The sequence below is a fragment of the Apostichopus japonicus genome, chromosome 13 (genome assembly GCF_037975245.1).
Source record: "Apostichopus japonicus isolate 1M-3 chromosome 13, ASM3797524v1, whole genome shotgun sequence".
Taxonomy (NCBI): Eukaryota; Metazoa; Echinodermata; class Holothuroidea; order Aspidochirotida; family Stichopodidae; genus Apostichopus; species Apostichopus japonicus.
Genome location: NC_092573.1, coordinates 19,443,265 through 19,470,308, shown reverse-complemented (window position 1 = coordinate 19,470,308; position 27,044 = coordinate 19,443,265). Strand labels below are relative to the sequence as shown.

Below are 27,044 nucleotides of genomic sequence, written 5' to 3'. Positions count from 1 at the left end.
CATACTTGATATTGTGATGTAACTACATGATAAGACCATGTTCTTTGCAACAATAATTGTTATCTCATTAATAGTCATGAGTGGATGGGGCTTAGTGGAAAGTCGTCGTACTAAGCCTGTACAAGGTATTTCAACAAACAAAAGTTGAATCAATGGCATACTGTACTTGGGAAACAGATGCCCTATGATGATCAGTGCACTTTTGGCTTTGGTTTGTTTGGCGGGACTTACCACATTGTTTATAAATGTCAATATATTTGCAACCGTATGTCCAATTTAGTTTAAACTTAGTATGGTGATGTAACTACATATCATGTACATGTTCTTTGCAATAACAAATTTACCTAGTTATTATATTTGTATGGGTGGAGCCAGTGGCGTAGCCAAGGGGGGGGGGGCGTGGGGGCGACAGCCCCCATGAAAGCTTGTCACCCACCAGTCGCCCCCACTGGGATTTTGGGTGTCGAAAAAAAAATTACATGTGCACAAAATATATCATTGATCTGAATGGTTTCGAATCTCCATGATGACCACTCATGCAAGGGCGTAGGAACCGGGGGGCTGGGGGGAAGCCACCAGTGAAAAATATGAAGGGGCGGAAGTATCATTCCGCCCCCCCCCCCCCCGCTTCGCAAGTCAGAAAACCCCTTTTTCATTTCCAAATGAGAAAAAAAATCTCATTTGGAGCACCAAATTGCATCTAAGGCCAGGTGAAAATGCAAAATTATTTACAAACAGGAGTGGGTGTTGAAGTGTGCTACAATGCACCAAATTGCACCTGAGGCCACCTGGAAATGCCAAAAAAATTCAAAGGGGAGGGGCTGAGACCCCTCCCCCAGGCCTGCCATCAGTCTTCAGCCCCACCACTCAAAGGTACCTTCCTACGCCACTGCACTCATGAACGACCCTCCGACCGCGGACCGGCAGTAGGCTGTAGTTGCTGAAAAGCCGGAAGTAACATAGCGCTTAGGCCGGGTTTTCACTTCTGGGACGTACCCTGATGCTCTTAAAACCGCTAAAAAACAAATTTTCAAGAAAGTAGACATTACTATCGCTGAGAATCAGTCTATCACCCTAATAAAGTTTCAAACGCAGTTTTTGATCATGTCAGTTTGACATATAGTTCGGTCATTCAGTATGTTACTTGGCTGAAAGCCCAGTCAATCTTTCGTTATTTTCCAAGCGCAATTTGCAGATTTGTCGAAAATGTCAAAGCTGGTGTCAAACTCACAATTTTGTGGTATGACTCCCAGGACGGCAAGTCGAGAAACTCACACGCAGTCGCGGCGGATAGCTTCCTTCGCCTATAGTATGTCCGGGGACATTTTGGGGCATCGTTCCTATACGCCTATATCTGAGGCCCTGGGGTCATCCTTGACTGACTTGGTGTAATATAATGTGCCCATTTCGAAGAAAATGTATTCACAGATTGTTAGTTGCCATGGGTTTGAACAAATGAGGGGTATTCTATCCTGAAACATAGGGCAAAATGGGGCTGGGGTTTCCAGTTCGCCTCATCATTTGTCAACTTGCACAGGGTTCTAATGTTGATGTCAATTGGAATCACTAATAACAGAAATCATCCACCAAAAATTAAGACCGCATGAACTTTATTGCAGATTTCATGAGTGACAAATTTGTAATTTTCTCCCGAAATCACGCAACTAGATGGCTGCTATCCAGCCTAGCAAGTTCCATCTCCAGGGATCTGACAGGTATTGAAATCTAAAATTTTCTTGTTACGCTGCTCGCCAATCGATGATGGCGCTCCGCTTTGATAGTACTTTCGGCCGGAATACTCAAATCGATTACGCCCCCCCCCCCCCACGTTTAAAGTCGAATTGACGCCCCTGCTTACTAGGCTTGGTAAGTGTCACTTCCGACGATCTAGGAGGCCTTTTTAGCTAAAAATTTCGGGGCACTGCTCGCCAACCCATGGTGGCGCTCCGCTTAGATAGTAACAAGACGCCCTCACAAGAAATGGTCAAGCCCCCCCCCCCCCCCAGCGTTCCCCTCACTGAAAAAATCCTGGTTACGCCACTGGGTGAAGCTTAAAGGAAAATTGTCAAAAATAGTTTGTAAGCACGATACTGTAACAACCACATGTTCAATCAATGTGATACGCGGTAGATATATGCCCCATGATGAGTAAATGTGCCCTATTATTCTTCGTTCTCATCTCATGAATATTAAGAAGTGGACGGGTCTTAATGTAAAATTTGGTTCATACAGGCATCGTGATGTTAGTAAAAAGTAACGCAATCAGTGGGTGGATCAGATATCTCTGATATTAAGCTGTATACATGTATTTGGATAATACAATGTAATTGTATTGATATATGGGTAGCTTACCGCACTATGTATAAGTTTGGGCATCGGAGCAACTAATTGTTTTCGTTTTCTGGTTCAAATCATAAATCTGCACCTTGTAAGAATTTCCATTTTGAATGAAACGATGCGATGGTCATCGTTTGTGTATGTGTAGTATTGTATAAAATCGACTGACAACTGGAGCTGTGAGATATAAAGAACAAAGGCTTATGTAAGAGGGTAAAGTTATCGTTTGTAGGTAATACAATGAAAAGACAATTACATATGTGCGGGCGTCTAGTGTGCCATAAGTCCTGATATCGACATAAGTCGAATTAAATTGACATATGCATGTTTCTAGTGCTCTGATTGGAAGTAATCGACATTTTTTTAATTGGATTGTCATAGGCTATGTAAATTTCTCGAGGTTGGAGATTTTGAAAATGAATTGAGCAAAACTAAAAAGCTGCTGTGACGATTCCACTACTTTTAGGCTTAATTAGACCTAGCTACAGAAAGCCTAGGCCCCATACACTACAAGCTTCTGGCTTCATGTCTTCCTATCATACTCACGTCCGTGTTTCGTCAAGTTGCCTTGGGACCCTCGACGTGCCTGGGCTCAAACACGATAAGTAAAGCAATAAGATTTATATCTCTGCCAAATTTGGTAAATTAGTAATGTCAGGGTACGGGTAACAGCTAATTGCTTGACTTGTATCTACAATACGTCGTGAATGACATGTGGTTTCTACATACATTTCTACATGTAATTCTCAAACATTTCTAGGTGGTTAGTCCATGCAATAATATACATGTCTAATCGCTACTAAGCTTGCCGAAACGTATGAACTGGGTTTTTGGATACTGGGGCCTATGCATATGCATATATAATTTAATCATAGCACGAAAGCCGACATATGTCGATTTTTTAACAAATGCATTGTGTCTGAGCTAAGAGTATGGGTGATTGGAAATGAGAGACCCATGGACATGACCAACAGAGATGCTTCGTGCCAACATACCCCCCCCCCCCCATACAGGCTAGAATATAACATCACATTTCTTTCTTTGTGATGTTATCATAACAGATATGTATAATGGTAAGTTTACTGATGAAAGTATATTCCGATGCATAAATATTTCAAACATTTTCTCAAAACAGGTCACCGTAGGAGTTGTGGATACGGACAGAATACCTTTTGGAGAACACGCGGAACCGAATAATCCAGTCCTATTTCGGATATCTGCTGAACCTGGTACCAATGTATCATTGATCGCCGTAGATAAAGCAGTCCTTCTTTTGAGAGATTTTCACGGGCTAACTAGGAAAAAGGTAACAATACAATTGTTAGAAGACTATTTGGCAATTAGGTAACTATAGGTCATACTTTACATAGTCTGATACACAATACAAAACTCTATACGCTATTTAGAGGTTTTAATGTTATGTATGAAATAGAGACCGTTTGATCTCGTTAAGCCTGACAACCGGTCTTTCGATCATTTACCATGTGATGATTCCCCACTCGCTTCTCAAAATAAAAAAATAAAAAACATTTTTCATTTCGACCGTTGCTCTGGTTACTGAGAGGGCCATAATACGCTACAATTATCAACCATTTATAAAATATCATTGCTTGTATAGGATAGAGGATAGAAAAGGTTAAGAGAAACGATGAGATAATTACAGCCAAGATGTACCTCAAAATGTTTTATATTTTCATTTAGATGTTTTCAACAATGGACACACAAGACACTGGATGCGGTCCAGGTGGTGGAAGGACCTCCGAACACATTTTCAAGGTATTGGAAGAAAAATTGACATATTATTAACAAACAAAAAAAGCAAATTCGTTAAACTAGTAACTGATAATTCCTAAACCACACACGGCATGATTCCAAACGCATTGTTGATTTGTCCGTCCCAGTTCGGAGGTTTAATTGAACTTTAACTATATGAACATGCTTTTCAAATGTTGCTAAGAATATACTACCTGTATTATCTGTTATTACAGAATGCTGGTGTAACAGTAATGGCCAGCGATGGACCACTCAACGTCGGTGATCGAGAAGGTCTGAGAAACATTTAACTTGAAACTTCACTGCATGCATGTTTAAAATCACTATCGTTAATATCTGGAATGAAACGTTAACATTAACAATAATAATGATGATGATGATGGGATTCGAACCCGGGCCTCCCGCTCTGTACGCGGACACCCTAACCAACTAGGCTATGGACGCTGATTGTATGTCCAGAGGTTCGAAACCGGTAAGGAAGGTCGTAATTTCACAGTAGGCGTTTGAAATCTGTATCGAACAATACTAGTTCTGTTTTTGGTGACATATTTTGCCTTACTCTAGAGAACAAACATGATGCTAACCAACTATTTTCATTAACACACACACACACATATATTTATATATATATATATATATATATTTCCACTGAATCGAACAATACTAGTTCTGTTAATGTTTCAGCTTGATCTCGAAAGAGATACTTTGAACAGAACTGTCTCAAATGAAATGGAAATCATCGACCAAGGCAAACGAATATATAGGCATACATACTTGAAACGGTAATGAGTCGCAAAACACAGAACAATGAAAAAACTTCCAGCCGCCATCGGGATTCGAACCTGGGCCTCCCGCATTATGAACGGACACACTAACCAACCATAGGCTATGAACACTTTGTCTGTTCAGAGGATCAAAACCAGTTAATAATATTTACAACTATATCATTTAATTTGATCTTGATAGGTACTCACTGTGTAGCTAATGTCAACAGCCACAGAAGACGGTCCCTTGAAGAATTACGTGAGTTTATTGAATTTGTATCTTTGTGTGTGTATACCATATATGCATTTTCATGATGTACTTAAAATCCGCCACTGCAGGAAGAAGCGAGCCCACGGTTGTCCGCGCGCAAGTCATTCCTCAGTCGGTTGAGTGACATCCACTGGACGGGCGGGTGTGTGTGTGAACGGGGTGTGTGTGTGTGTGTGGGGGGGGGGGGTGTTCATCACATGGATGGCAGAACCATGGGTAGGGGTGCGGGCGTCTATATAAAAGCCTCTCCTAAACAGTATTACCTAACTGCGTCGTCTACCACAGAGCATCGACCAGTCCCTCAGAGCACAAGTTATCTAACAATTCTTGGTATCTAAGTACTGTCTAGCAATTAATATGAGCAGTTTCTATAACCTTCTAGCTTGTCTCTACTGCAGATGTATGGCAGTGTGGAGTGTCTAGGTGTATGGTAGAGTTGCTTGCAGACTACGTCGTCCGAAACAAGTTAAAAACAAAGAGAAACTAAGCCCCATCCCACCCTACCAGACAAGAGCTAACTTTACACTGGCCACACACAGTGATTAGGAAGTAGACAGGTGTGACTTCTTCCACTAGAGATTATACAGAGCATGAAATAACCTAGATTACTTTAAACATTTCAAGGAAGACTAAACCAAAGCCTGGTCTATATTTGCTGGATTCAAGTTCATTGTAATGGAACCCCGGAAGGGAAAAGAACGGTCAACTAACACTTTTCTCTCGCCGAATAATTTAAAGAGGTTATGAAATGGACAGATTTTTCTTTATCATCGTATTCTGTACACTCGTAGCTTTCCAATGATACCCAATTTATGTCAGCTTGCATCCTTGAGGAATACACGATCAAAAATTCGAGGGTGATAAAAACTTTCTAAAAATTGTTGTATATACGGTAATGCGGCGTGAGGTCAGTTGAGGAACTCAGCTCACTTCCGGGACGCTATGTTTACATTCTTAAACGTCTGAGAACACACAACTTTTACACTGTTGCAGTGCTCTGTAGTAATTTAGATTTGGTGTTTGGAGTTTTGTTGGAGTTTTGAAGTTTTCCAAAAGATGACAGATATCGAAGAATTTGGACACGACTCGTTCATAACACTACACAAACACAATGTTACGAGTGCCTGTGGGCCTATACTATTGCCAAATTACTTGTTATGACGATAGCATATAGGCCTCCTTGATGCAGCAAATGACAATTTTTTTAATTGGTTACCTAATATTTTACACAAAAGTTAAAGCCAGTTGGTTTTAGAATAATCAATACTAGATCTGCAATTTTTCTTTAGTGGCGTTGTGTTATGATTTAATGCAACAGTTGAAAGATACAATTACACGGGCCAGCCTGTTACACAACGTCTATTAGTTATGGTCTAGACCCAATGTTACCACTGCTAGAACTATAGAGTTGCACTTGCACTGTACAGAATGTCACCGTTTCCTTGCACTGTAAGTAACAAACTTTCAGAAGCTTCGCTACGAAGTTAAGTAGCAGGATCATCGACATTCGAGATAATTTAAATCATATTATGGTCTTAATAAGGGTGGTTTTGTTTATGCTCAACCGACCAGTTTCGGTTCAGGATAGCCCAGCCGTTCTGCTCGGGGACTTCGATCGGCAGCGACGCGTCTAGGGCAAAACACCAATATCTCCATTACCATCGGAAACTATATATTTCCTCATCTTTTTCTTCAAGAAAATCATTTTCGTCAAAGCTTGACGAAGTTTCTGAGAGGTGAAGTCCCATTTCCTCGGAATCGGTAGATTCGGGAGAAGAAATAGCGGGAGTCGGCTTTTGCTGAAATGATTCCTTTGATGACGCCAGATGAACTGCGTCGGGCAGCTTGAATTTTTGTTATGATTGGCAGTTCGAGAGGTCTCTAGGGAATACTTTGACAGCGAATTTCTGACGTTTGAAGCCGTTTTAGGGGGAAGTTGCGCATGGGTGGTGTTGTAGTAATGTAGATAAACTATTCCAAGACATGAAAACACACCACTTTATAACCTCTTTAAGATAATCTAGGAGTTACTTACGACGCTCATCAAACAAGGCCTTATATTATCTTGTGTTAAAGCCCGCCAGATACTACAAATGGACCAGTGTGCTCCTCTTCAGCAGAGCTTAACCCCTTCATTCCCAATTGTGATCATATAATTGTCCCCTGGGGGAAATATATTTACACATTGTAATTACTTAAGATTTGGTCATTTTTGTCAATAGGGACCCAAGTATTGACAGATAGGTATTGAAATGAGGTTTTAATTTTTATAATTTTTTTTTTATAATTGAGCTAATTAGATATGTAAATATGCAAATGAGGTTAAGATACATACACTGTACTTTTTATTTGCCCATTTGAAATTATTTTGATGAAATCTGCTGGACTTTTGATAGTTTGATGAGTTCAAGACATGTTATTTTAAAAGTAAAATATAATTTGATGTTGAATGTGAGAAATATGACTGATTTTTCCTCCCCCTCCCTCCAAACTACTTGACCTACATGTATTATGTAATACAATGGTAATCAAGCGTAACGATGAGTCATATAGGCCTATTGCGCGACAACAGTACATCATATATACATGTATACACAATACATACAGTGTGCATGTGGCTTACCATATCAGGATTTCATCGTCAGAATCTTCTTCAGATTCAGCGATGTCGTCATCCTCCAACTGCTGGATGGTCAAATTGCCCATTAAAAGAAGGTCTAACGCCTCTTAGTAGTATTTAGCCATGATAATATGTGCTAAATAGTTACCGTTTCAATTACGTGAGTGATAACATTTACCCTAACTACACCACGGAGCATTTCAACGTTGGTTGCCCGAAATTCTAATGCATAAAAATGCTCGAGTTGAATTGCTAAGGATTTCTCACAAAGTGGAGGCGCTATTGCTAAATTGTTTCTATTTAGAATTGAAGTTCAGTGTGGCGCTTCTGGAGAGCTAAAAATCTTTTCTGTAGGGTGAGGCATTCGGGATAAATATTTTCGGAAAGTTGACCGTTTTTTGGCCCTAACATAGACCGAAAAACGTTATTTTTGACATATTTTCCCCAAATACAGAGCCATCTCTCTACATATGCCCGTGAGGCTCCTGATTTGAGTCCTTGTATGTCTTAGCTAGTTGTAGTCGAAAGGGTTAGTTGATTGAAGGTTTTCAAACGACCGGTTTTTGAATGTAAACAAATCTTTGAAGAAAAAAAAAAAAGTCCATGTGACCCCCTCGGAAAAAGGTTGTTTTTTGATGCAGGCTGTCTTATGTGCAAAATAAAGCTTTGGGAAGCTCTCTAGTGTATTCCAATCTCGAGTAATGATTTTCTAAAAGCATGTGTTCACATACGAGCAATCGGCAATGAAGGAGACAAGCAGTCAGTAAGGCTATTAGACACGGAGTCACTGAACCCGGCAAACATTTAATATGTATTGAACGACAATGAAGGGATAAGGGAAATGGAAAAGAGTAAAGTGCGGGGTGATGGATATGTCATACAGGGGACAAACATATAGCACTCGCTATTGGGAATAATTAGGGGTTCTAAACTATACTTTAAACAAACACGAAGTCTAAATACAAGTCTCTAATCATGTGGAAATAATAACCTCTAGATATTCTTTGTTTTGGTTGAATTTCATCCACACATACAGTTGAAGAACTTGGCAACGACGAAAGAAAGATATTTGCCTGCTCAAGAGGACACCGACGCTTTGGAAGTGGCTCATGTAATGAGAAGTCAGTAAGATTCCAGCGACGGGCTCGGACAAGATTTCCTGAGATGACAGAAGATGTCGGCGATGAGTTAATTAGAATTTTTATCGCCTGCTGTAAGAAGGCTGAAAGAGACGAATCCTGTGAGGAAAATATTGATATTGATTTAGCAGGTTTTGGAAGCATCGCTGATAATGATCCGTTCAATGATGCGTCAGTTCGATTCGATGTTCCAGACTCATGGGCCTTTGACGTAGTTCACGTCGACTCGTAAGTCTGAATCTACTTCGTGTAGCATTATTGAGTACTAAATTTGGATGGTTTTCATTAGATAATTAGAAATATGCGATTCCGGATAAGCTTGAATGATTTCTATCTGTTTATCCATAGTGTAACTCTACGTTAAAATGCATGATTAGCCTAATTACAGGTCATGTTATATTCGACATTAGTCAATCGAAAACATTTCAGATATCCTGCAAATCTGAAATAGGAACCGTTTATCATCCCGTTTTCTCTTTTTGTTGTTTCTTTAAAAGAGAGAAATGTCCTTACACAGAAGCGGTGATAACGTGTATATATACAATCCTTTCCCCGACAGTAACGAACCAGTTTATCGGCGGTACACCCTACCTGGCAGTATGACTACATGGTCCATACAAGCGTTTGGTCTTCATGAGAATTTCCCAATGTGCGTCATTGAGCCAACAGAGCTGGTAGTATGGTCTGATCTTAGCATTCAATTGCTACTACCGTATTCTGTTAAAAGGAACGAACACGTGGAAATCCAAGCAGTCGTGTTTAACTATGCCTACGATGATGTGGAGGTAAGATCTTGTAGTTGTAACTATATACTCATGACAGGTATTTCAATCTCAAATTATTGGAAATAAAGACATTCAATCAGAAATGTTTATGCATTTAGACTGTTGAATCTCGGAGTTCTTGGGCTCACTGGTAAAAATCGAACAAAATGGTACATATCGCACTGAAAATAATATGAACAACTAAAATCAATGTGAATTTGGAAGAAAGACTTCAATGGATGTAATATAGGTCAGTTCAGAGTTTTAAGAATCGCCTTTGCGCAATGCAGGACACAGATAAACCGGGCATGTTACTGAGCACGGTAGCTGTTAAACACGGTACTGTATACCTACATTTGTAAACATACAAATTCGTCCTTCTGTCCGCTGTTTCTGAGTATGCGTTCCGTAAAAAAACAGTTATGTGTGTGTCAATGCCCTCACATTCGAAATCGGCATTTTTCGACACTTACATTCCAATGTTTTACTGCTTATTGTGCGAAAACTTGGTGACACTGTCGTATTAGTAGCCCTAGCTTAGCCTACTCCGCTGTACATATGAACATTTCAAAGCTAGTAAATGTGTAAAGAAGTGGCGATAAATTACCTGGCATTATAAGAAGTTGATGGCAAAGCTTTGTTTGACCCATTGGTAAAACTATAGCAAGTGGATGGGAAATCTATTACTAAATGTCCTTGCTTCATGTAGCGGTTGACATAGAAGAGTATCTCACAAGTGGAGCCAAACTGTCGAAATTGGCAAAAGACTGATGGCTGACTATTAAAAGAAAAGAGAGCAGAAACTAAACTTATAGAAGCGAGATTGTCAATGATCATGATCAATGTGTCACATAAAAGGTAGGAAATGGAATCACAAGGAATGTTAGCAAGTTAGAGAATATCACACATAGTACAGTCAGTGTATATCCTTGGATATAGAGTCGGCCTATAGTATACATGATAAATAATGACCTTTCAATTAACTAGGCCTACTGGCCAGGATTGCATGTTTACAAATGCAGTACAAATAATAACTATTTCATCTGCTAACGGCACCGAGATTAAAGACAAGGTACCTTGCATACTGTGAATGTTTTCATGATAGCCCTCTCCACATGAATTCTAGAACTTGCAACTTAGGATAAGCATAAACTTCAGAAAGTACTTCCCCAGACCAATTGCCTAGTTGGTAAATTACTAAATGCAAATGTAAAGTAAATCAGGGAAAGTGGTGGCATGTGTTGTGTTTAAGACTACCAGCGACTTATTCTATTCGTTTATCTGTCTGACTTTACATATTCATATATAGTCAAGGAAATACAGTATTAAACTATTTGAGAATGAAGAAAGCACATGCTACATTATTTGCAGAAAGAAAAGAATATTAGAGCAAGGGATACTTGCAGAAACCAGGAACAAGAAGCATAATGATCTCGCGTTGTCACCTTATCATAGCTAGTCGTTTTTTTTTTCCTGTTTCTGGTGAAAAGGGAAGCTATTTCTGATTTTGAAGCAGTTTTGGAATACCATTTATTACAAAATGTCCGACATTGGTCTATATATGTGTTACTAATATAAAGAAGTATTATTTTTCATGGCAGGTAGAAATGTTTCTAATAACACCACCAGAAATTTTTTCTGAGGGCACACCTAACGTTTTATCAGCTAAGAAGGAATTCACAGTAAGGTACCGCAATAACTTCACTGTCACTTACGTGGTGATTGGAGTTGAAGTTGGAGAATGGCCTATCACCGTAGGTATTGAAAGCACCAAAGGCAGTGACTTCGTTAGAAAGAAACTTAACGTCATCGTGAGTTTGTTTCTTAATATTTCTAAAACTTAAGGATGAATAATTGAAGTCCAATGGCAATATCGCGCATTAAAGTGAGTACGTGTCCGGCAATGCGATAACATGTAAGTTACTACTTTGTGAAGCACAATGTTATACGCGTTCAACATGTACCTTAACTATGATACGACATTGGGGATTGCTTCTAAATGGCATGATACAAACTGCCATGACGTATACCTTTATGTGAGAAAGAAAAACAAAAGGAAATATTTTGTCTTAGCTGGTATCATGAACGCCTCAATACAGGTTTCACGTAACAGCAAACAAAGGAAAGAAAGCGGACACTTAAACTTCTGAAACCTTTTGGGATCATTGATTTGATGCAGCATGATTCATCGATTTCTCTTTTAATGTACTATGAAGAACTGTTACGTAATTAACGTATAATAATTGATCATGACATGTGCAGGTCTAACGCCCTCTTTGCTTACAATCGTTGATATTTTTGGGATATACCCTAAAATAAAGTAGTTTGTTATCGTCGTCCATTTTACAAAGTTATATAAGTTCTTATCCCGGTGATAGCGGTATCTTACAACTAACTCTTCTCAGTACAAAGACGAAATAAAAACAACTCAAGAATTGTATACCTCTCAAAGCGAAGGGGCCCAGAGTCGTATGGAAAGTAGTCCATGGGCTAGCAGGACCTAACAAGCATCCCCCCAGACTCTCCAAAAGTGGTATCATTTTGTTCAGGAGACCCGTCCGAACATTATTTTGCATGTTACCATTGAAAATATTGGGATGGTATCTGCATTTCCGCCATTTTCCAAAATGCCCGTCATTTAGAACTATTTTCACCCATATCTCGGCGTCTAAGGCTGATAGAGTTATAATTCTGGTGTTTATACCCATGTTTTCTGGGTCAAGGAATCCAGTAAGAACAAAGACAAAAACTTTGGATCATTGCGCTGCAGCTTTGATCTAACTCAAGAATACTGCACGGCGCTGCTGGCCCTACATGCTTTCACACATTGTGACACAACCACTGCCTTCCTTGACCCAGAAAACATGGGCATAGATACCAGAATTATAACTCTATGAGCCTTAGCCGCCGAGATATGGGTGAAAATAGTTCCAAATGACGGCAATTTTGGAAAATGGCGGAAATGCAGAGTCTATCCCAACATTTTCAATGGTAACATGCAAAATATTGTTTGGACGGGTCTCCTGAACAAAATGATATCACTCTTGGAGAGTCTGGGGGGGGGGTGCTTGTGGGTCCTGCTAGCTCATGGACTATAGTGTTTTTTCTTCTGTTAATCGTATTTGTTAACTTCTTTAAGATGTCATTTCTTCAATGCTCTTTCATTCCATAAGGCTGAGGGAATCGAAAGAACGTTTCATCATTCGGTGCTACTGAATCCTCAAGGAGTCGAACTAAATCGTAGGGGAACAGGTATACGAGAGACTGAACATTGTAAGAATATTTAAAATAAAATCACATTCCTTACTTACTGCTCGAGCCATAGATAAATAGCAAGAACGTGTATAATATGTATATAACAAAACCGAAGAGGCCTTAATACTCTCTTCCACAATAGTTGACATACACAAGCAAGTTCGAAAATTGATTATTTCGTGTTAAATACATTGAGAGCGATTGAGATTCAATTGACTATATTATCAATGAAAAAAAGTGACCAGAAATTGTGATCGATAAATAGGAAAACAAAACGGTAATAAATGCATCGGAATCACAACTCCTATTTTCGAGGATTTGTATCACTCCAAGTATGGAAAGGGGTGAATCAAATGTTGGAGCGGTATTGATGTAACTATAACGTCCGGCTCATATCATTATAAGTTTATGTGAGGATGCGTATACTAGGGATAGACTTTCATTAATATTTATTTATTTAACAAAACAATGATCTAATCACTAATAATGAATATCAATATCAAGGAGTTGAAGAAAGGTAAGAAGAAACTTTCTCAAGTGTCAGTTTTTCCCCATTTCTTCTTCTTCCCTGATACAGGTAGATGGGACGCGGAAAATGCAGCCCAGTTAAGCTGTCTTGATATAGCCTTACCTCCAACAGTTGTGCCAGGAACAGAGTCATGTCATATTAGTATAACAGGTAAGAATGGAATCACGTACTACTGACGCATTTATTAATTTGATGTCTCATAGTTCCTCATGGCTATTGTTCTCCAGACAGCTGACGTTCAGTGGATCTTCAGTCTAAGCAACAGGTTGATGGCTGATCTCAAAGTACGAATTGTAGAAAGGTGTAACTGTTTCAGTCTCTGTTAATACTTTAAGTTTTTATTTCTGACCCGATACAAAGGGCAAATCACATGGAAATGTACATACAAAGACAACGTGAGACCTGATTTGAGTGACAACACAAATGTGGAAATCCTTGTTTTCTAGGCATCATACCAAATTTGAGAGCATAATATATATATATATATATATTAGTTCTAACGATGTGGCATTAATTGCATTAAACTAACTATCATCTGTTTGTACACAAGAGATGTAACTTCAAAAAACATTGAGCGGCTGTTTTAAATAAATGGACTCTTTACTGGTTAGAGCTCATATAAATAACATATTATAATAATAACATATAAATAACAGATTGAGATTGCTTATGGTACTCTTGCTTTTAAATTAATGCATCAGGTTCTCCTCTTGGACCCGCTATGACAGCCGTTGTGACTGGTCTGGAACATTGGATCCGTCAGCCAACTGGTTGTGGAGAACAGATAATGATTCGACTGGCTCCTAATGTTTACGTCCTAAAATACCTTGTAGCGACAAATTCAGGAAATGATCAAATCGAAGCCACTGCTCTGTCCAATATTAATTCAGGTTCGTTTGGAAAACGGTGGAATACTCTGCGCTATTTCTTTACCGTCCTTTTCCTTCTATAATGACGAATGTGTAACGTTTCTGGCAATCTGTTTAACTTTGCCCCATTAAAAAACATTGATACAGCTACTGGAAAATAATGCCCTGTACAATGATGTATTCTCAAGTCCAGACGCCTTACATTGGGCAAGTGACCGCTTCATCATGATGACGGTGTTAGGTCTAATGCAGAAATTGAAGTCTCAGTATGTGTTGGCTGAATTTAAACTTCGACCTTTCCAGCTCACTGCACTAAAGGTTCATCAAAAATGACACGGTGTCATGCAATTTTCATATCAATATATATCAATATTCATTATTTTTATTGAGTTATCTGTCGTTAAAAATTTTGAGCTGAGTAAAATTCGCCAGAATTATTAACGAGTCCGTAGATTTTACAAACTTTAATTAAAAATTTGCAAGCCCTGCCCAACAGATCATGCGCTAAAAAAATCTTTCTGGTTTGTTTTGTTTACGGTCGTTAAGCCTAGGCTAACTTTTACTCTCCTGGTCTCCTGGTCTTAGGTCCCTGCTATTGCATCTTTCTCTCGGTCCTACCGATGTAGCTTGCAAAATTGTGTCATTTTCCTTACATTGCAATGAATAATCAGGTGTTTTCAGACGTTTCCTCTGTGGAATTGTAAAAAGTGGATGATAGAAAATTGGACTGCATTTAAATCTTGATCGGGCCGCATGTATATACTACTTTGTTTACATGTGTGTAATGAACATGGGCGGTCCCAGTGATGGTAAGGTAAATCGTTCGCCATAAGGGTAACAGAAATGTATTTTTTCTTTTCATTGCGACAGCTTTTCCCAATTAAACCCACCTGGTCAGTGCATTTAGAATAAGAAACATGGAATATACTTCGGAAGTTTGTTTTTTGAAATTTATCAGCAAACACGTATTGAGACTTTAACATGCTCATGTAATGAATAACATTTTTAATACAATGAATGAATGCATTAATGTGAAAGGTTGAATTAATAAATAAAGTTCGAAAAGTAAGTTCTTCTTCACTACCGATACATTTTAAAACCAAAGTGTAATTATTGAAGAAGCATTGGATTCAATTAACAGTGAAATAAGGCACATTTGAGCTAGCCCAATATTGAACTTGTTTCTACTTTTGTGAAAATATGTGTACCAAGCAACAATCATGTTTACCAAGCAACAACATGGCAACTCTCGTCGGGCTTTCTGACTCCAATAAAGTGTATTTAGTTTAATTTTACTTTAATACCTGAAAACAATTTTAAGGCTATAGGATTCGACCAGTCACCATTACAAGCTCCTTGCTCCACGCTCCACGAACTGAGCCATCCTTAGTTTATACCGGTCTCTACACAGCCATTTCTTTACTTGGGCTGTCAGTCAGAAGTCAGTACATTGCAAACCAACCGTTTACTGAGTATTTTCATAGATTTCACATTGCGTAATGTAGGCTTTATTTAATAGCTAGATTAATAAAAAACGATTGATAAATAATAATAAAAACTTTTTTATTCTTTATTTGGGGGGGGGGTAGGCGCTAGAACTGGATTGGAACCAGTGACCTGAAGGATACTTGGTTCTTATGATATTATAAAGTCATTCCGTTGTAGTATTATGTTTAATAGTGCAACTCTCTCTCCTTTCGAGTAGCATCAAATCTTTACTTGTTATGTTTTGTGTTCATTCGGTTAAGAGTGACATTATCTACCCATAACTGTGTGCACTCCTATCGATAATGTTTGTTTTAACGTTTACTTTCCTTGGCTTTTCCTGTAGGTATAGTTCGAGTAACAAAATATCGTCACGCAAATGGGTCATTTTCAGCGTTTCTCGGTAGACCGGGTAGCACGTGGTGCGTATAATATTGTGTTACACTTTCAGGAACTTACCTCTAATTGCCAAGAAAATTAGAATTATATAACTCGTTGTCGAGATTTCCGTTGGTGACTCGTGGTTCTACGCAAATTTAGTCATATCGATTACGTAATGTAAATTAAGTAATGTCCATCCAGACGCTCCTTTACAAATATGTCTGGTGTCTGATATTGTTTTCCAGATGTTAAGACCTTTGAAGTGGTTAACACTTTAGAAAAGCAAAGCAAACAGAACACTTAGCAAAAATTTCTGAACTTTTAATCTATACCATTGGTTCCATGCATTGATGATGTAGTCGCAAAGTATTCCGTCCTGATTTCATTAAGTTATTATCCGAGTACCAAATTCAAACTGTAAGAGTGACTTCATTGTTCCAAGTCATCAGCTGTTTGTTTTTAATATGTCTCTATTTCCTTTAAATAATCTCTCTCAAGCACACACACACACACATGTTTGTATTACATTCAGACCGAGGAACCCATTGTATTTTCCATTGTTCAAGTCCACGTACCCTAATCTTAACAATACCCCATACAATAGAATTCTTCCGAGGACGTGGTGATTCTTTAGAAATCACAACCGAGGACTTGAAATTCTTTTGGTCAAGTCCTAGGTCAGAATACAAAACCGCACGCACACACACACACAAAAGACATCAATTCGGGTAGCACGTTTTTCTTTTGATGCCGTATTGTTGAATAAACCCAAAACATTTCTGAGTTTGCTCCAAAACACTATTTCATCAAATTATATTAAGGTGACCTACTGTTCGAAAGCAACAACATTTGTATTATTCGTTTTGACATGTTAACACCAGCTGACCAACCACGGTACCCCATTGCTATAATCATGTAGGCACCAATTAAACACTCATATTGAGATGAAATATTTGGAAGTGACTTGATTTATACAGGTTGACGGCTTTTGTGGCTAAGGTATTTTGTCAAGCCTCAGAACTAACTGAAGTTGATGCCATGGTTCCATGTAGTGCCATTCGCTGGATTGTGAACAATAGACAACGTCATAATGGTGCTTTCTATGAAGGACAATCAGTTATTCACAAAGAAATGACGGTTAGTTTATAACGAATGGTTCATCATAGGACCTTAATTTATGCATCAAATTAATCATGAAGAAAACAAAATTACCTAAAAACGAAAATAGTTACATTCTGATGAGAGGTTTACATGAAAACTAAATTAATTATTTTTACGGATGAAAAATTGGTGTTTGCCCAAACAGTTATTGATGTCATTGTCGAGATGTCGTTCACCCATATTGCGTTTAATTGATTTCAAGTATTTGTAGCTGTGAAACATAATTGGAGTAGAGAATTAAGTTTCTTTGTTGAGCGTGTACAATCTGAGTCACATATGGACTATGAACATTCTCTGTTTGCTGTCGATTTTTCAGGGCGGTATTAACGGGGACATTGCTATGACTGCCTTTACCTTAATCACTATGGCTGAATGTACTTGTGACCAGCTGGTGAGTACATCATTTAATATGATCTTAAACAAAACAAGAATCGACCATGCTTTATTAACTGTAAGAGTAATTACTAATGTTAACTTCTGTCTTCTGATTGATGATTTGGTTTACGTTGGTATTCTCACGATGTACGAAATATCAATAACTGGGATCATACTCTATGCTTTTAGATAATTTTGCGAACTGGTCCTACTTCAAGCAATATCGAATACCAGATACTCATACTGTGTATCTTCCATTAACGGGTGTCAAATTCAGAACTGAAATACATGATGGGCCCGACGTGCTAGTGTAGTTTTATTTATTCCTGAAACTTCACCCTCTGTGAATAATCGGATAGTGCTTTTCTTTCTACTGTTACGGAATGACAACATAAAATGCATGTAAATAGTTTACGTACCCAGGAAGACAATAAATGGAAAGATAGCGTCGTTTAATGTATCAATCAAATATAATTCTCATTTAAACATCTTCTTTCACCAATCTGTACATTTCTAATTTCAGGGTTAAAACTTTAACACTTAACCTAAGCTAAGGTACAGGATACGTTATTTAATTAAATGTACCTTACTATACCAGGGTAGGAGTTGGCATAGGCGTAGGAGCCTAATTTGAATAGGGGGGGGGCTGTAACGACCTACCCGAAAAATATAACCAGAATTTTCGCGCTCTCAGCAAGTTAATGTGCATATCATATGGTAATTCATCAGTTATTACATCACATGCAAATAACCGACTAATACCTATTTGATATGCACATTAAAATGTCGAACGCGCGCGGGGCGCGCGAAAATTTTGGTTATATTTTCCGTCTTATTACCCTTCCATATTGGTTAGAATTATTGGGGAAGTCGTTACAATAATAACGATCATAATAATATCAGTTAACCATTGAAAAACACATTTTAAATTATTCTTTTTCTTTCAGTAGGTGCCCAGGAAATTCTCAGCATATTGCCCAAATTTTCATCAAAATAAATTGAAAAACACATTGCAAATTATTCTGCCTTCAGTAGGTGCCTGAAAAATTCTCAGCATATTGCCCGAATTTTCACCAAATAAATTGAAAAACACATTGCAAATTATCCTGCTTTCAGTAGGTATCCGAAAAATTCTCAGCATATTGCCCGAATTTTCACCAAAAACATTTTAAAACACACTGCACATTTTGAGAACGACCTAAATACCTCAGATGACCGGTGACCTGACTTAGCGTGTGTTCTCTGCACAATTGAGGTTGTGTTTATGAAGGGTGCACAATCGTACAAAATCTCCCAATGAGTCGGTATTCACATCTGGTCGGTTTTCCCTCAAGTTACCCTATTATATAGTTGACTCAATGTAATCAGTCTTACATGACACTCGTAACTCCCATATAATAACGGGCTTTGAGACAGTGTCTATCCACGGTCGATCACACTTCAAACTTCCCCAATAAGTCTTAAGTGGCTTCCTGAGCCAAAGTGACACAATTGGAATACCAGCCATAACATATAGTCAGGGTGCTAGCCCGGTTTCATTTACACGTTTGAGGACAGACGGTATGTTGGTCCCGATCAGTAAAGGGCACAGGGGTCTGGGGAATGAATATATGAAATTTCCTTTTTTTCCAGGCGGCACTCTTAGATTCTGGCCGCCATCTTGGAAATGGGTAGCCCAAGCAACATGACATGACCATCATCTGTTTCAGTGAACCCTGGAAACACCTGAATTGAACCCTCATTTGTTCATCTCCGATTTTTACAGCCAGATATATGAAATTTCCTTTTTTCTGGCGGCCATCTTAGATTTTGGCCGCCATCTTGGAAGTGGGTTACTCAGACAACATGCCATGACCATCATCTGTTTCAGTGACCCCGGAAACACCTGAATTGACCCCTCATTTGTTCATCCCCGATTTTTACAGCCAGATATATGACATTTCCTTTTTTCTGGCGGCCATCTTGGATTTTGGCGGCCATCTTGAAAAAGAAACTCCATGCCAAATTTGGTACTTTTTTCCCCCCGGTAACGTTAAATTTGCTGAGCCACCTGACTAGTTTGCGAACCACAACCAGCTTATTCAACTAATCGTTAAATATAGATACGAATTGGCACTACGTCCATTAACACTGGTCAGTAGTAGAAATCAGGTTTAGGCTGAGCAACTACAGTGTAGGTTAGGTTGCGGTATTGTATTATGACAACGGAGCAGATAGGCTATATACAGGGCTTCTGAGCACAGGAAAAGCAATGAGACTGTATTCTGGAGGTGATGGTAATACCTCTCGCTTGCGTGGAGATCCAAGCATTTCTTCAAGTTCACTTCTTTCCAAGCATTTCTTCAAGTTCACTTCTTTTCTGAATGTTTCTGGCATACTTTCGTTAAACGCTTTATCAAAATAGAAACACACTTTCTGGATGTTTCTTGCATCTTTGCAGGAGTTATTCACTAATATACAGTGTAGTGGAAGTTGTGTACACTTCTGGCACATTCCGAGAACCTCCAGGGAACGCGAAGAGTGCAAAATAATACACATATTGTATCCTAACACTACTAACAGCGGCATAACAAGGAGTTCATTCAGCCCGAGTGGTGTACACATGAGGTGTATAGAATAATAATCTTGAATCGACAGGCACAAAGACTATACTATTTGACAGGACCTAAGACATATCGAGAAAGAAAACTTATTTGATAATTTTACCGGCAAATTCTCAGCAATCCACGCCTCACCCCCTCATTACCTAACTTATATTATTTATCTCAGCCCTACGTGTATTAAACTGCGTATGAAAATTTGTACTCTATTGACAAACATGGTACTTGTTGCTGATCAACTCACACCCTTGAGACACCGAATTGAATCATGGTAAGTTGAATTACGGACTAAGTGAGGGTACCATAAGACAACACACTATCATTGGGTGGACTTTTTTTGAGATGGGGGTCAAAAGAAATGTGTGTGCTTGCGTGTGTCACGAACTTCTAAACCGTAAGACCAATTGACTTCAAACTTGGTGGATGTGCATGTGAATGGGCATCAGATGTAGTGCCACTGTGACTTATGATGTCATAAATTCAAAGGTCAAGTACCCTAAAATATCAAATTTTGGCACTATGCACATACCAAATGACAAAATTACTGGAACCCTGAAATCAAATGTAAAATATTAGTCTCTGTACGCCTACAGTGCACTAATGTACGGTAAAAATTTATAGGCGGCAAAGTTTCAAACTTTGTCAAACTTGAGCACGTACGAAAATGACCGAAAACGTGTGGTTAACTAATTTAATATTTAACTTTCAAGGGTGTGAAGACTCGTGCAAAAAGAAACGTCTTATGCCGGTAATTTGACCTGGTTTCGAATGAGGTGTAACTGAAGTGTCAAACACCACAATCGATCCCAGAAAAAACACACACAGCTTGCTACCGTCGGTAATTAGACATTACTGTACAGCCAGTACATACAGCTGCGGTCAATACCCACAACACAGTATACACACGATACAGCGATGGACATCTCATCGATAACAATTAAGGTATCACGTTTCATTGCTGCCTGCATTTTGTAGCGTCACGGACAAAACGTCACTTGCAAGCAACAGAAAGTTAACTTTTTCAGATGGCCGCACGCGGCTTGGGGCGAGTCTTCAATGCCTTTAAAGTCTATAATACGGTAGGTAAATTTTATTTCTTAAAACAAAACTGCTGGAAATTAAATTAATAAAAACACTACATTTCTTGGCTATTGCGTACACTAAACTACGTGCAATAGACTATACAAATGCCGTAACGCTAGTACCGTAAAAAAAAATAAGGAAATCCTAACAAGTGAAAACATATGTGTAAAAGTAAGTTTGCCTGACGTTTCGATCCTAGCAGGATCTTCTTCAAAGGCTAAATTACAAGTAACAGTAACAGAAAGGACAAAAAACACACAGAATGCAGACAGGTTAATGAGCATGGTGACCACAAAGAGGTAGATGTAAGGAGATTAGTAGACACGGGATGGAGAGAAGAAAGAAAGAAGCCAACCGGGAAAAAGGAGGAGATTAACAGAGGAGGGACAAAGAAACGATTAAGGGAGGAGATGAGGAATGAACTGCATGGAGAAGGACAAAGACAGAAAGGTGTGGAAAAAATGGTGGAAGAGAGCTATGAGAAGAGGAGTGATGGAGGGGGGGAAGGGGAGAAGGAGGGGGACAGAAGAAAAGTTAGTCGAGTCCTTCCTGAATGTTGAGCCCATGAGGTTGAATGGTGCGAAGGGGTTGCATCCACAGCCTCTCTCTGCTGATTCGTACTAGGTCAGGACGGCTATCTAAGGATTCAATCCCCTGTAGGGACATGTCGTTAATGGTATGGTTGGGAAGGTTAAAATGTTCTCCAACTGGCATCTCAGTCTTCATGGTGTTGACTGTGGATCTGTGACCATAGAATCGCTTCTTGAGGGTGGTTTTGGTTTCGCCAACATACTGGATGCCGCAATCTCTACAAGAGATCAGATATATGACTTAGTGGTTGTGCAAGTAATGTGACCCTTAGTCTTGTGTGTGAGTTGCATGCTGTGGATGGTGATGGAATTGGATTCAACAATGTGGTGGCTGCAGATGATGCATCTCGAAGTACGATCATATTTGAAAGTACCATGCTGAATGGGTGTAGAGTTAGATGTTAGAGTTTGGACAGCAGCACGCACAAGAAGGTCTCATGGGTTGCGTGGTCGTCTGTAGGCGATGGTGGGTTTTTCAGGGACGGCTCGTTTGAGTCTATCTGAAGTGAGGAGAATGTTGTGGTTGTTAGAGGTGATTTGCTGAAGAGGAGGAAGATTTGGGTGGAAGTAACAACCAAGGGGAGCTTGTTGTCGCAACCTCTTCCCTTTTTGTTCTTCACTGCCAAAGTAGATGATCTGGAAAGGGAGCGGACTCTCTGAATAGCTTCACACACCCTTCTGGCACTATGGCCCCTGGCAGTAAGTGTTTTTCCTAAGCATCTGTATGGCGAATGAAAGAGGAATTGTTAGAGCAAATGCGAAGAAGACGAAGTGCTTGACTGTAGGCAATTCCAGACTTGCAGTGACGGGATGGCAGCTTTAATGAATGGAAATAATGGTTTGAGTCTGTAGGCTCGGTGTATAAGTCTGTAGAGATCGAGAGAACCGTGTTCCTTGCGAACAGTCACATCGAGAAAGTTAACCTGTTAGTGAGTGTTATCAAAAACATAGTTTACTTGTTTGTTTTTATTAAATATTTTAGATCCCAGACCTACTTTGTGCTAAGGACCGAGCCACGTATTACTTGGAGAGTCAACTTGCTGGACTTCAACGACCATATGTAATTGCTGTAGTGACCTATGCCTTAGCTTTAATGGATAGTGACAAGCGTGTAGATGCCAATGTTATGCTAAATGATCACGCCGTCCAAGATCCAGGTAAGATATATATAGAAAAGGATAAAAAGAATTTGTGAGCAGCAGAGAACATTATAATTATGTGGAATACAGACTAATTCATGCTCTGGTAAATATGTGAATTCAACATTTCGTTATCATGCTCACACGTTCTCATTTAAAGGTAGGAATGTGCTTTGCTCAATGTAGCCGGTTACCCTGAGAAACAATGAAAGCATCTTAACAATTGTACGCCGTAACTCAGACCGGTAAATCTTTAAGAAAGTGCAGGTGACTTTGAACCGTATAACGTGAATATGTGAAGTATCACTGTAGAATCGCGGGGATGGTAAGGAAGCCACACAGTAACCTTTTTCCAGTTTACATATTGTATCGATAGTAAGTTGAACTTTTCTGTATACTGACTTGTAACGAATGATATGAAAGTGAAATGATAATGTGAAAAAAGGTATATCGAACTCACACATTACTTGCTCACGGGAGACTCCTTACATATCCCAGGTTTCCTCCAAAGACAAAGAATATTAAAACTATCCGAATAAACAAACACACGCACCCATATACACACACACGCACACACACAAATGGTAACAGTAAAATGTCCAGCGCTTGATTAGTTTAAGAGTTCAAAGAATTTCTCTCCGTTTCCGGAAGTTAGCGTCGACGATCTCGTAGTCCCATCACTGGTACTGTCTTATTCCAGATTATACGTGTTTCCCTACCCCGGGTTTATAGATGGTATAGAAGAAGTTATGAGCTTTCCTCGAAATAATAAAAAATATTAAGCTGGGAAGGTGTTGCCCTCACCTCAGACGACTTCATCGAACATTTAATGCAATATATAAAACAAATATAGCGCTCCATGAAAGAATGGATAGAATAATGACAATATTATAAAAATTACTACGGTATACAACAACGGTTCCTTCGTAGATTTAATTATGAAATTTTATGATATTAAAGGTATTATGGTGTTCAACAACGATTCCTTCATTGTACTTCATTGTCGGGAGCTAAACAAACTTAACGGAATTTAGTAGCTCCTTTGTAAGAGAATAATACTGATGTAGCTCTCCCCCTTTCCAAACCCCCACCCTACAACGTCACTATCTCTCAACATTTCTTCCTCCTCATATGTACCTCTTATGCTGTCTACTCTGCTAACAACTCTCTCTTTCTCTCGCCGACCCTCTCAACTTCTCAATGTTTTGAACACCCTCCCCTGTTTCTCCCCTTCTTGCTTCCTATCATATAGGTCTCATATTCCCCGTCATCTTTCCTATAATTTTCATATTCCCCGTCACCTATCCCATAATTACCTGTCGTCCACACCCTGTAGGATCATACGTCACCAGCACCACCAACCATACCCAAGTAAGGATAGAAACGTACCCTCGCGAAAAACACAAAATAATATTTTAATACTATAAGGGGAGGAGTCTACTAATATCATTAATTACGAAACAACATCAATACCCCCTCCCCCTCCCGTAATATCAGTGAATAATTTTGTTGTTGTAAAGTAAGACAAAAACTAACCTGATATTTTCTATCTGTGTTATAAGAACAACTAAAACCCACACGTCTATCGCAACCCATTAGAGAACCCGAATTCAAAATAGGTGGACGTTAAGAAAGCAAGTCTTTGAGTTTAATTAATCAAGCAACAAGAATTGGTAAAAGAATCTTAAAAGAAACGCATTAAAAAGTGAGAAATTAGAAAGGATAAGAAAAATGGAGACAGAATTACATATAAGAAGACCCTGGTATCAATTGCATTTTTCCAAGACGTTTTCCACGGCATCTTAAACCCAGAACAATTTTCCTTAAACCAGTTCACAAGAACATTCAGGTAAACCTCAACGATGTATATATGAGCTGAGGCACTGTAAACGGCATTAACGTTGCGTACATCTCTCGACAAAGTACTTTTACTTAATTAAATTAGATCAATACAAAGATACCTCTATACAGCGAAGATATTCTTATCATCAGCGTGAACATCCGCCACGACAGCTACAGACTTTTAGAAAACAATGAATGGTATAAGAATGAAAAGATAGATAGATCTTTTGACAGTTTTAAAAATGTGTATACGTTTGTCAGTAGATTTTCCATAATAAGACATAATGGCCTCGTGTGATGATGAACCTAATAATGCAAGTTCTAGCCGTATTATACGACTATATCTTTGTAAACAAAATAAGATCCCCTCCTCCCCACCTCTCTTAATAAGAAAAAAGTGTGATAAACATTATTTCATGTGTAACAATAGTGTGTTGTTGAATTTTAAATCTGCAAATTATGAGGCATACAATAATTGTCTTCATCATTTCGACCTATCTTTATATAAGTAACGATTTCTCGTGCCTGGGGTCAAGACATCCAGCAACAGGATGGGCAACCTCAACGCCGTCCTTCAGCTCTTTCCGTCGAGACGACTGGGTACGCTCTCTTGGCACAGATCGAACTTGGTGAACTCACATATGCTGGAGATATTGCAAACTGGTTATCGACGCAACAAAATTATGGTGGAGGATTTGTTTCAACACAAGTAAGATGAGCGATTCAAGAATTGCAATATTTTAACTGGAAACCTCCTAATTTATTCCGTTTTTTATCACTTTCACTGAGTTTATCACATCTACTTGAAGTGTTCTTAGCATGGCCTTTTCTTTGCCTGCAAAAAGGCATAGTTGGTTAGCAAAATTGTCTCAATACGGTTCATACCACGACAGAGCTCATTCGTATATGCAACATATAAAGGTTACACTTTAAGAGGAATGGCTTGACTAAATGTTTAGGTTGTGTTGAAAACATGTAGACAAGTTACAAGGAAGTGGCGTAGGAAGCTACAACTTTTCAGTATTTCATCGAAAGTGTGACTTGGTACGACCAACTTTCGACTACTTGTGAAAATAAAACGAGAATAGACGTTTTGTGAAGTAAACAAAACGAACTTTTTTAATACAAATTAATACAAAATAATCCTCCTGAAATAGTTAGCACTGGTGTGGAGGCATCCTATGTGAGGGGCAGAAACACTTTCAGAGTACGGGCAGCTGCAGGAATATGTTATCAAACCACGGTTAGTTTCTCAAACCACAGTGGTTAGGTTCCTTAAACCGTGGATTGGTTCCCAAACCATGGTTAAGTTTGGGTGAATTTGCACTGCTTTAAGGGCCCATGTATATTGCTGTACATTCCGTTGTTACGCCACTACCCTAACACTGGATAATTATCATTGTTACTATTCAAGAATGCTGTTCACTTACAGCACGTTTAGGTGTTATGGCTAAAAAAAATTTAACGATTCTTGTCGGTCCCAAACTAATGTCTGTCCATTTGGTGTTGATTTTACTAGACAAGTACATTAAGCGTTTCATAATGACAGGATTTAATGATTATATTCATCTGATTTATCCAGGACACCGTCATCGCCCTGCAATCTCTTTCGGAGTTTTCAGCCCTCAGCGTAGGAGGTGACTTGAATCTTCACTGCAACATATCAGGTGCGAGTGGCTTCGAGACAATATTTCAGTTGGAAAATGAAGATGTCTTACTTCAGAAGACAGTAGAGGTACATGTTATTAGAAATTTTTATTTTGATATATATTAATCACATTTAAGGAATTCTAACACACACATGTAAATCGTGGAAATCAAGTGACATGTCAAAGGATATAAAGTTCATATCAATATTACTTGTAATAGCTGATTGTCTTGATTTTTTTTTAGGTATCGAAAGAGAACATTAAAGACCAACTTGTGGTGAAAACGCAAGGAGTTGGAATTGGAACATTAAATGTACGGCAAGAATTTCTTTTTGAACTTGTATCTCTATTATAACGTACCGCCTAAACATAAATCGACATTGTAAACAAGAGATAAATTGCAGAGGTAAGCTTTGTT

General features: G+C 38.8%; 1 protein-coding gene and 1 long non-coding RNA gene across 4 annotated transcripts in view; one reads left to right on the top strand and one right to left on the bottom strand.

The window, feature by feature from the left end:
- LOC139978531 (complement C3-like) overlaps nt 1-27,044 on the top strand; it is a 79,476-nt gene that overhangs the window by 34,650 nt on the left and 17,782 nt on the right. For 2 of the 3 annotated variants that reach the window (XM_071988827.1, XM_071988829.1), the window contains 17 exons: nt 3,473-3,643; nt 4,039-4,113; nt 4,326-4,383; nt 5,077-5,133; nt 8,802-9,132; nt 9,464-9,689; nt 11,270-11,479; nt 12,842-12,941; nt 13,501-13,602; nt 14,154-14,342; nt 16,153-16,228; nt 17,165-17,324; nt 17,665-17,739; nt 22,979-23,153; nt 25,487-25,686; nt 26,560-26,712; nt 26,871-26,939. In XM_071988827.1, coding sequence (XP_071844928.1) covers nt 3,473-3,643; nt 4,039-4,113; nt 4,326-4,383; nt 5,077-5,133; nt 8,802-9,132; nt 9,464-9,689; nt 11,270-11,479; nt 12,842-12,941; nt 13,501-13,602; nt 14,154-14,342; nt 16,153-16,228; nt 17,165-17,324; nt 17,665-17,739; nt 22,979-23,153; nt 25,487-25,686; nt 26,560-26,712; nt 26,871-26,939 — 2,427 coding nt within the window. The remainder of the gene's footprint in view (nt 1-3,472; nt 3,644-4,038; nt 4,114-4,325; nt 4,384-5,076; nt 5,134-8,801; nt 9,133-9,463; nt 9,690-11,269; nt 11,480-12,841; nt 12,942-13,500; nt 13,603-14,153; nt 14,343-16,152; nt 16,229-17,164; nt 17,325-17,664; nt 17,740-22,978; nt 23,154-25,486; nt 25,687-26,559; nt 26,713-26,870; nt 26,940-27,044) is intronic. The other variant, XM_071988828.1, reaches the window with a different exon arrangement.
- On the bottom strand, nt 3,493-7,997 carry LOC139978537 (uncharacterized). Its single transcript, XR_011796973.1, has 3 exons — nt 7,769-7,997; nt 4,305-4,446; nt 3,493-3,632 (listed from the first exon to the last, which is right to left on the bottom strand). It is a non-coding gene; the product is annotated as an uncharacterized lncRNA (long non-coding RNA).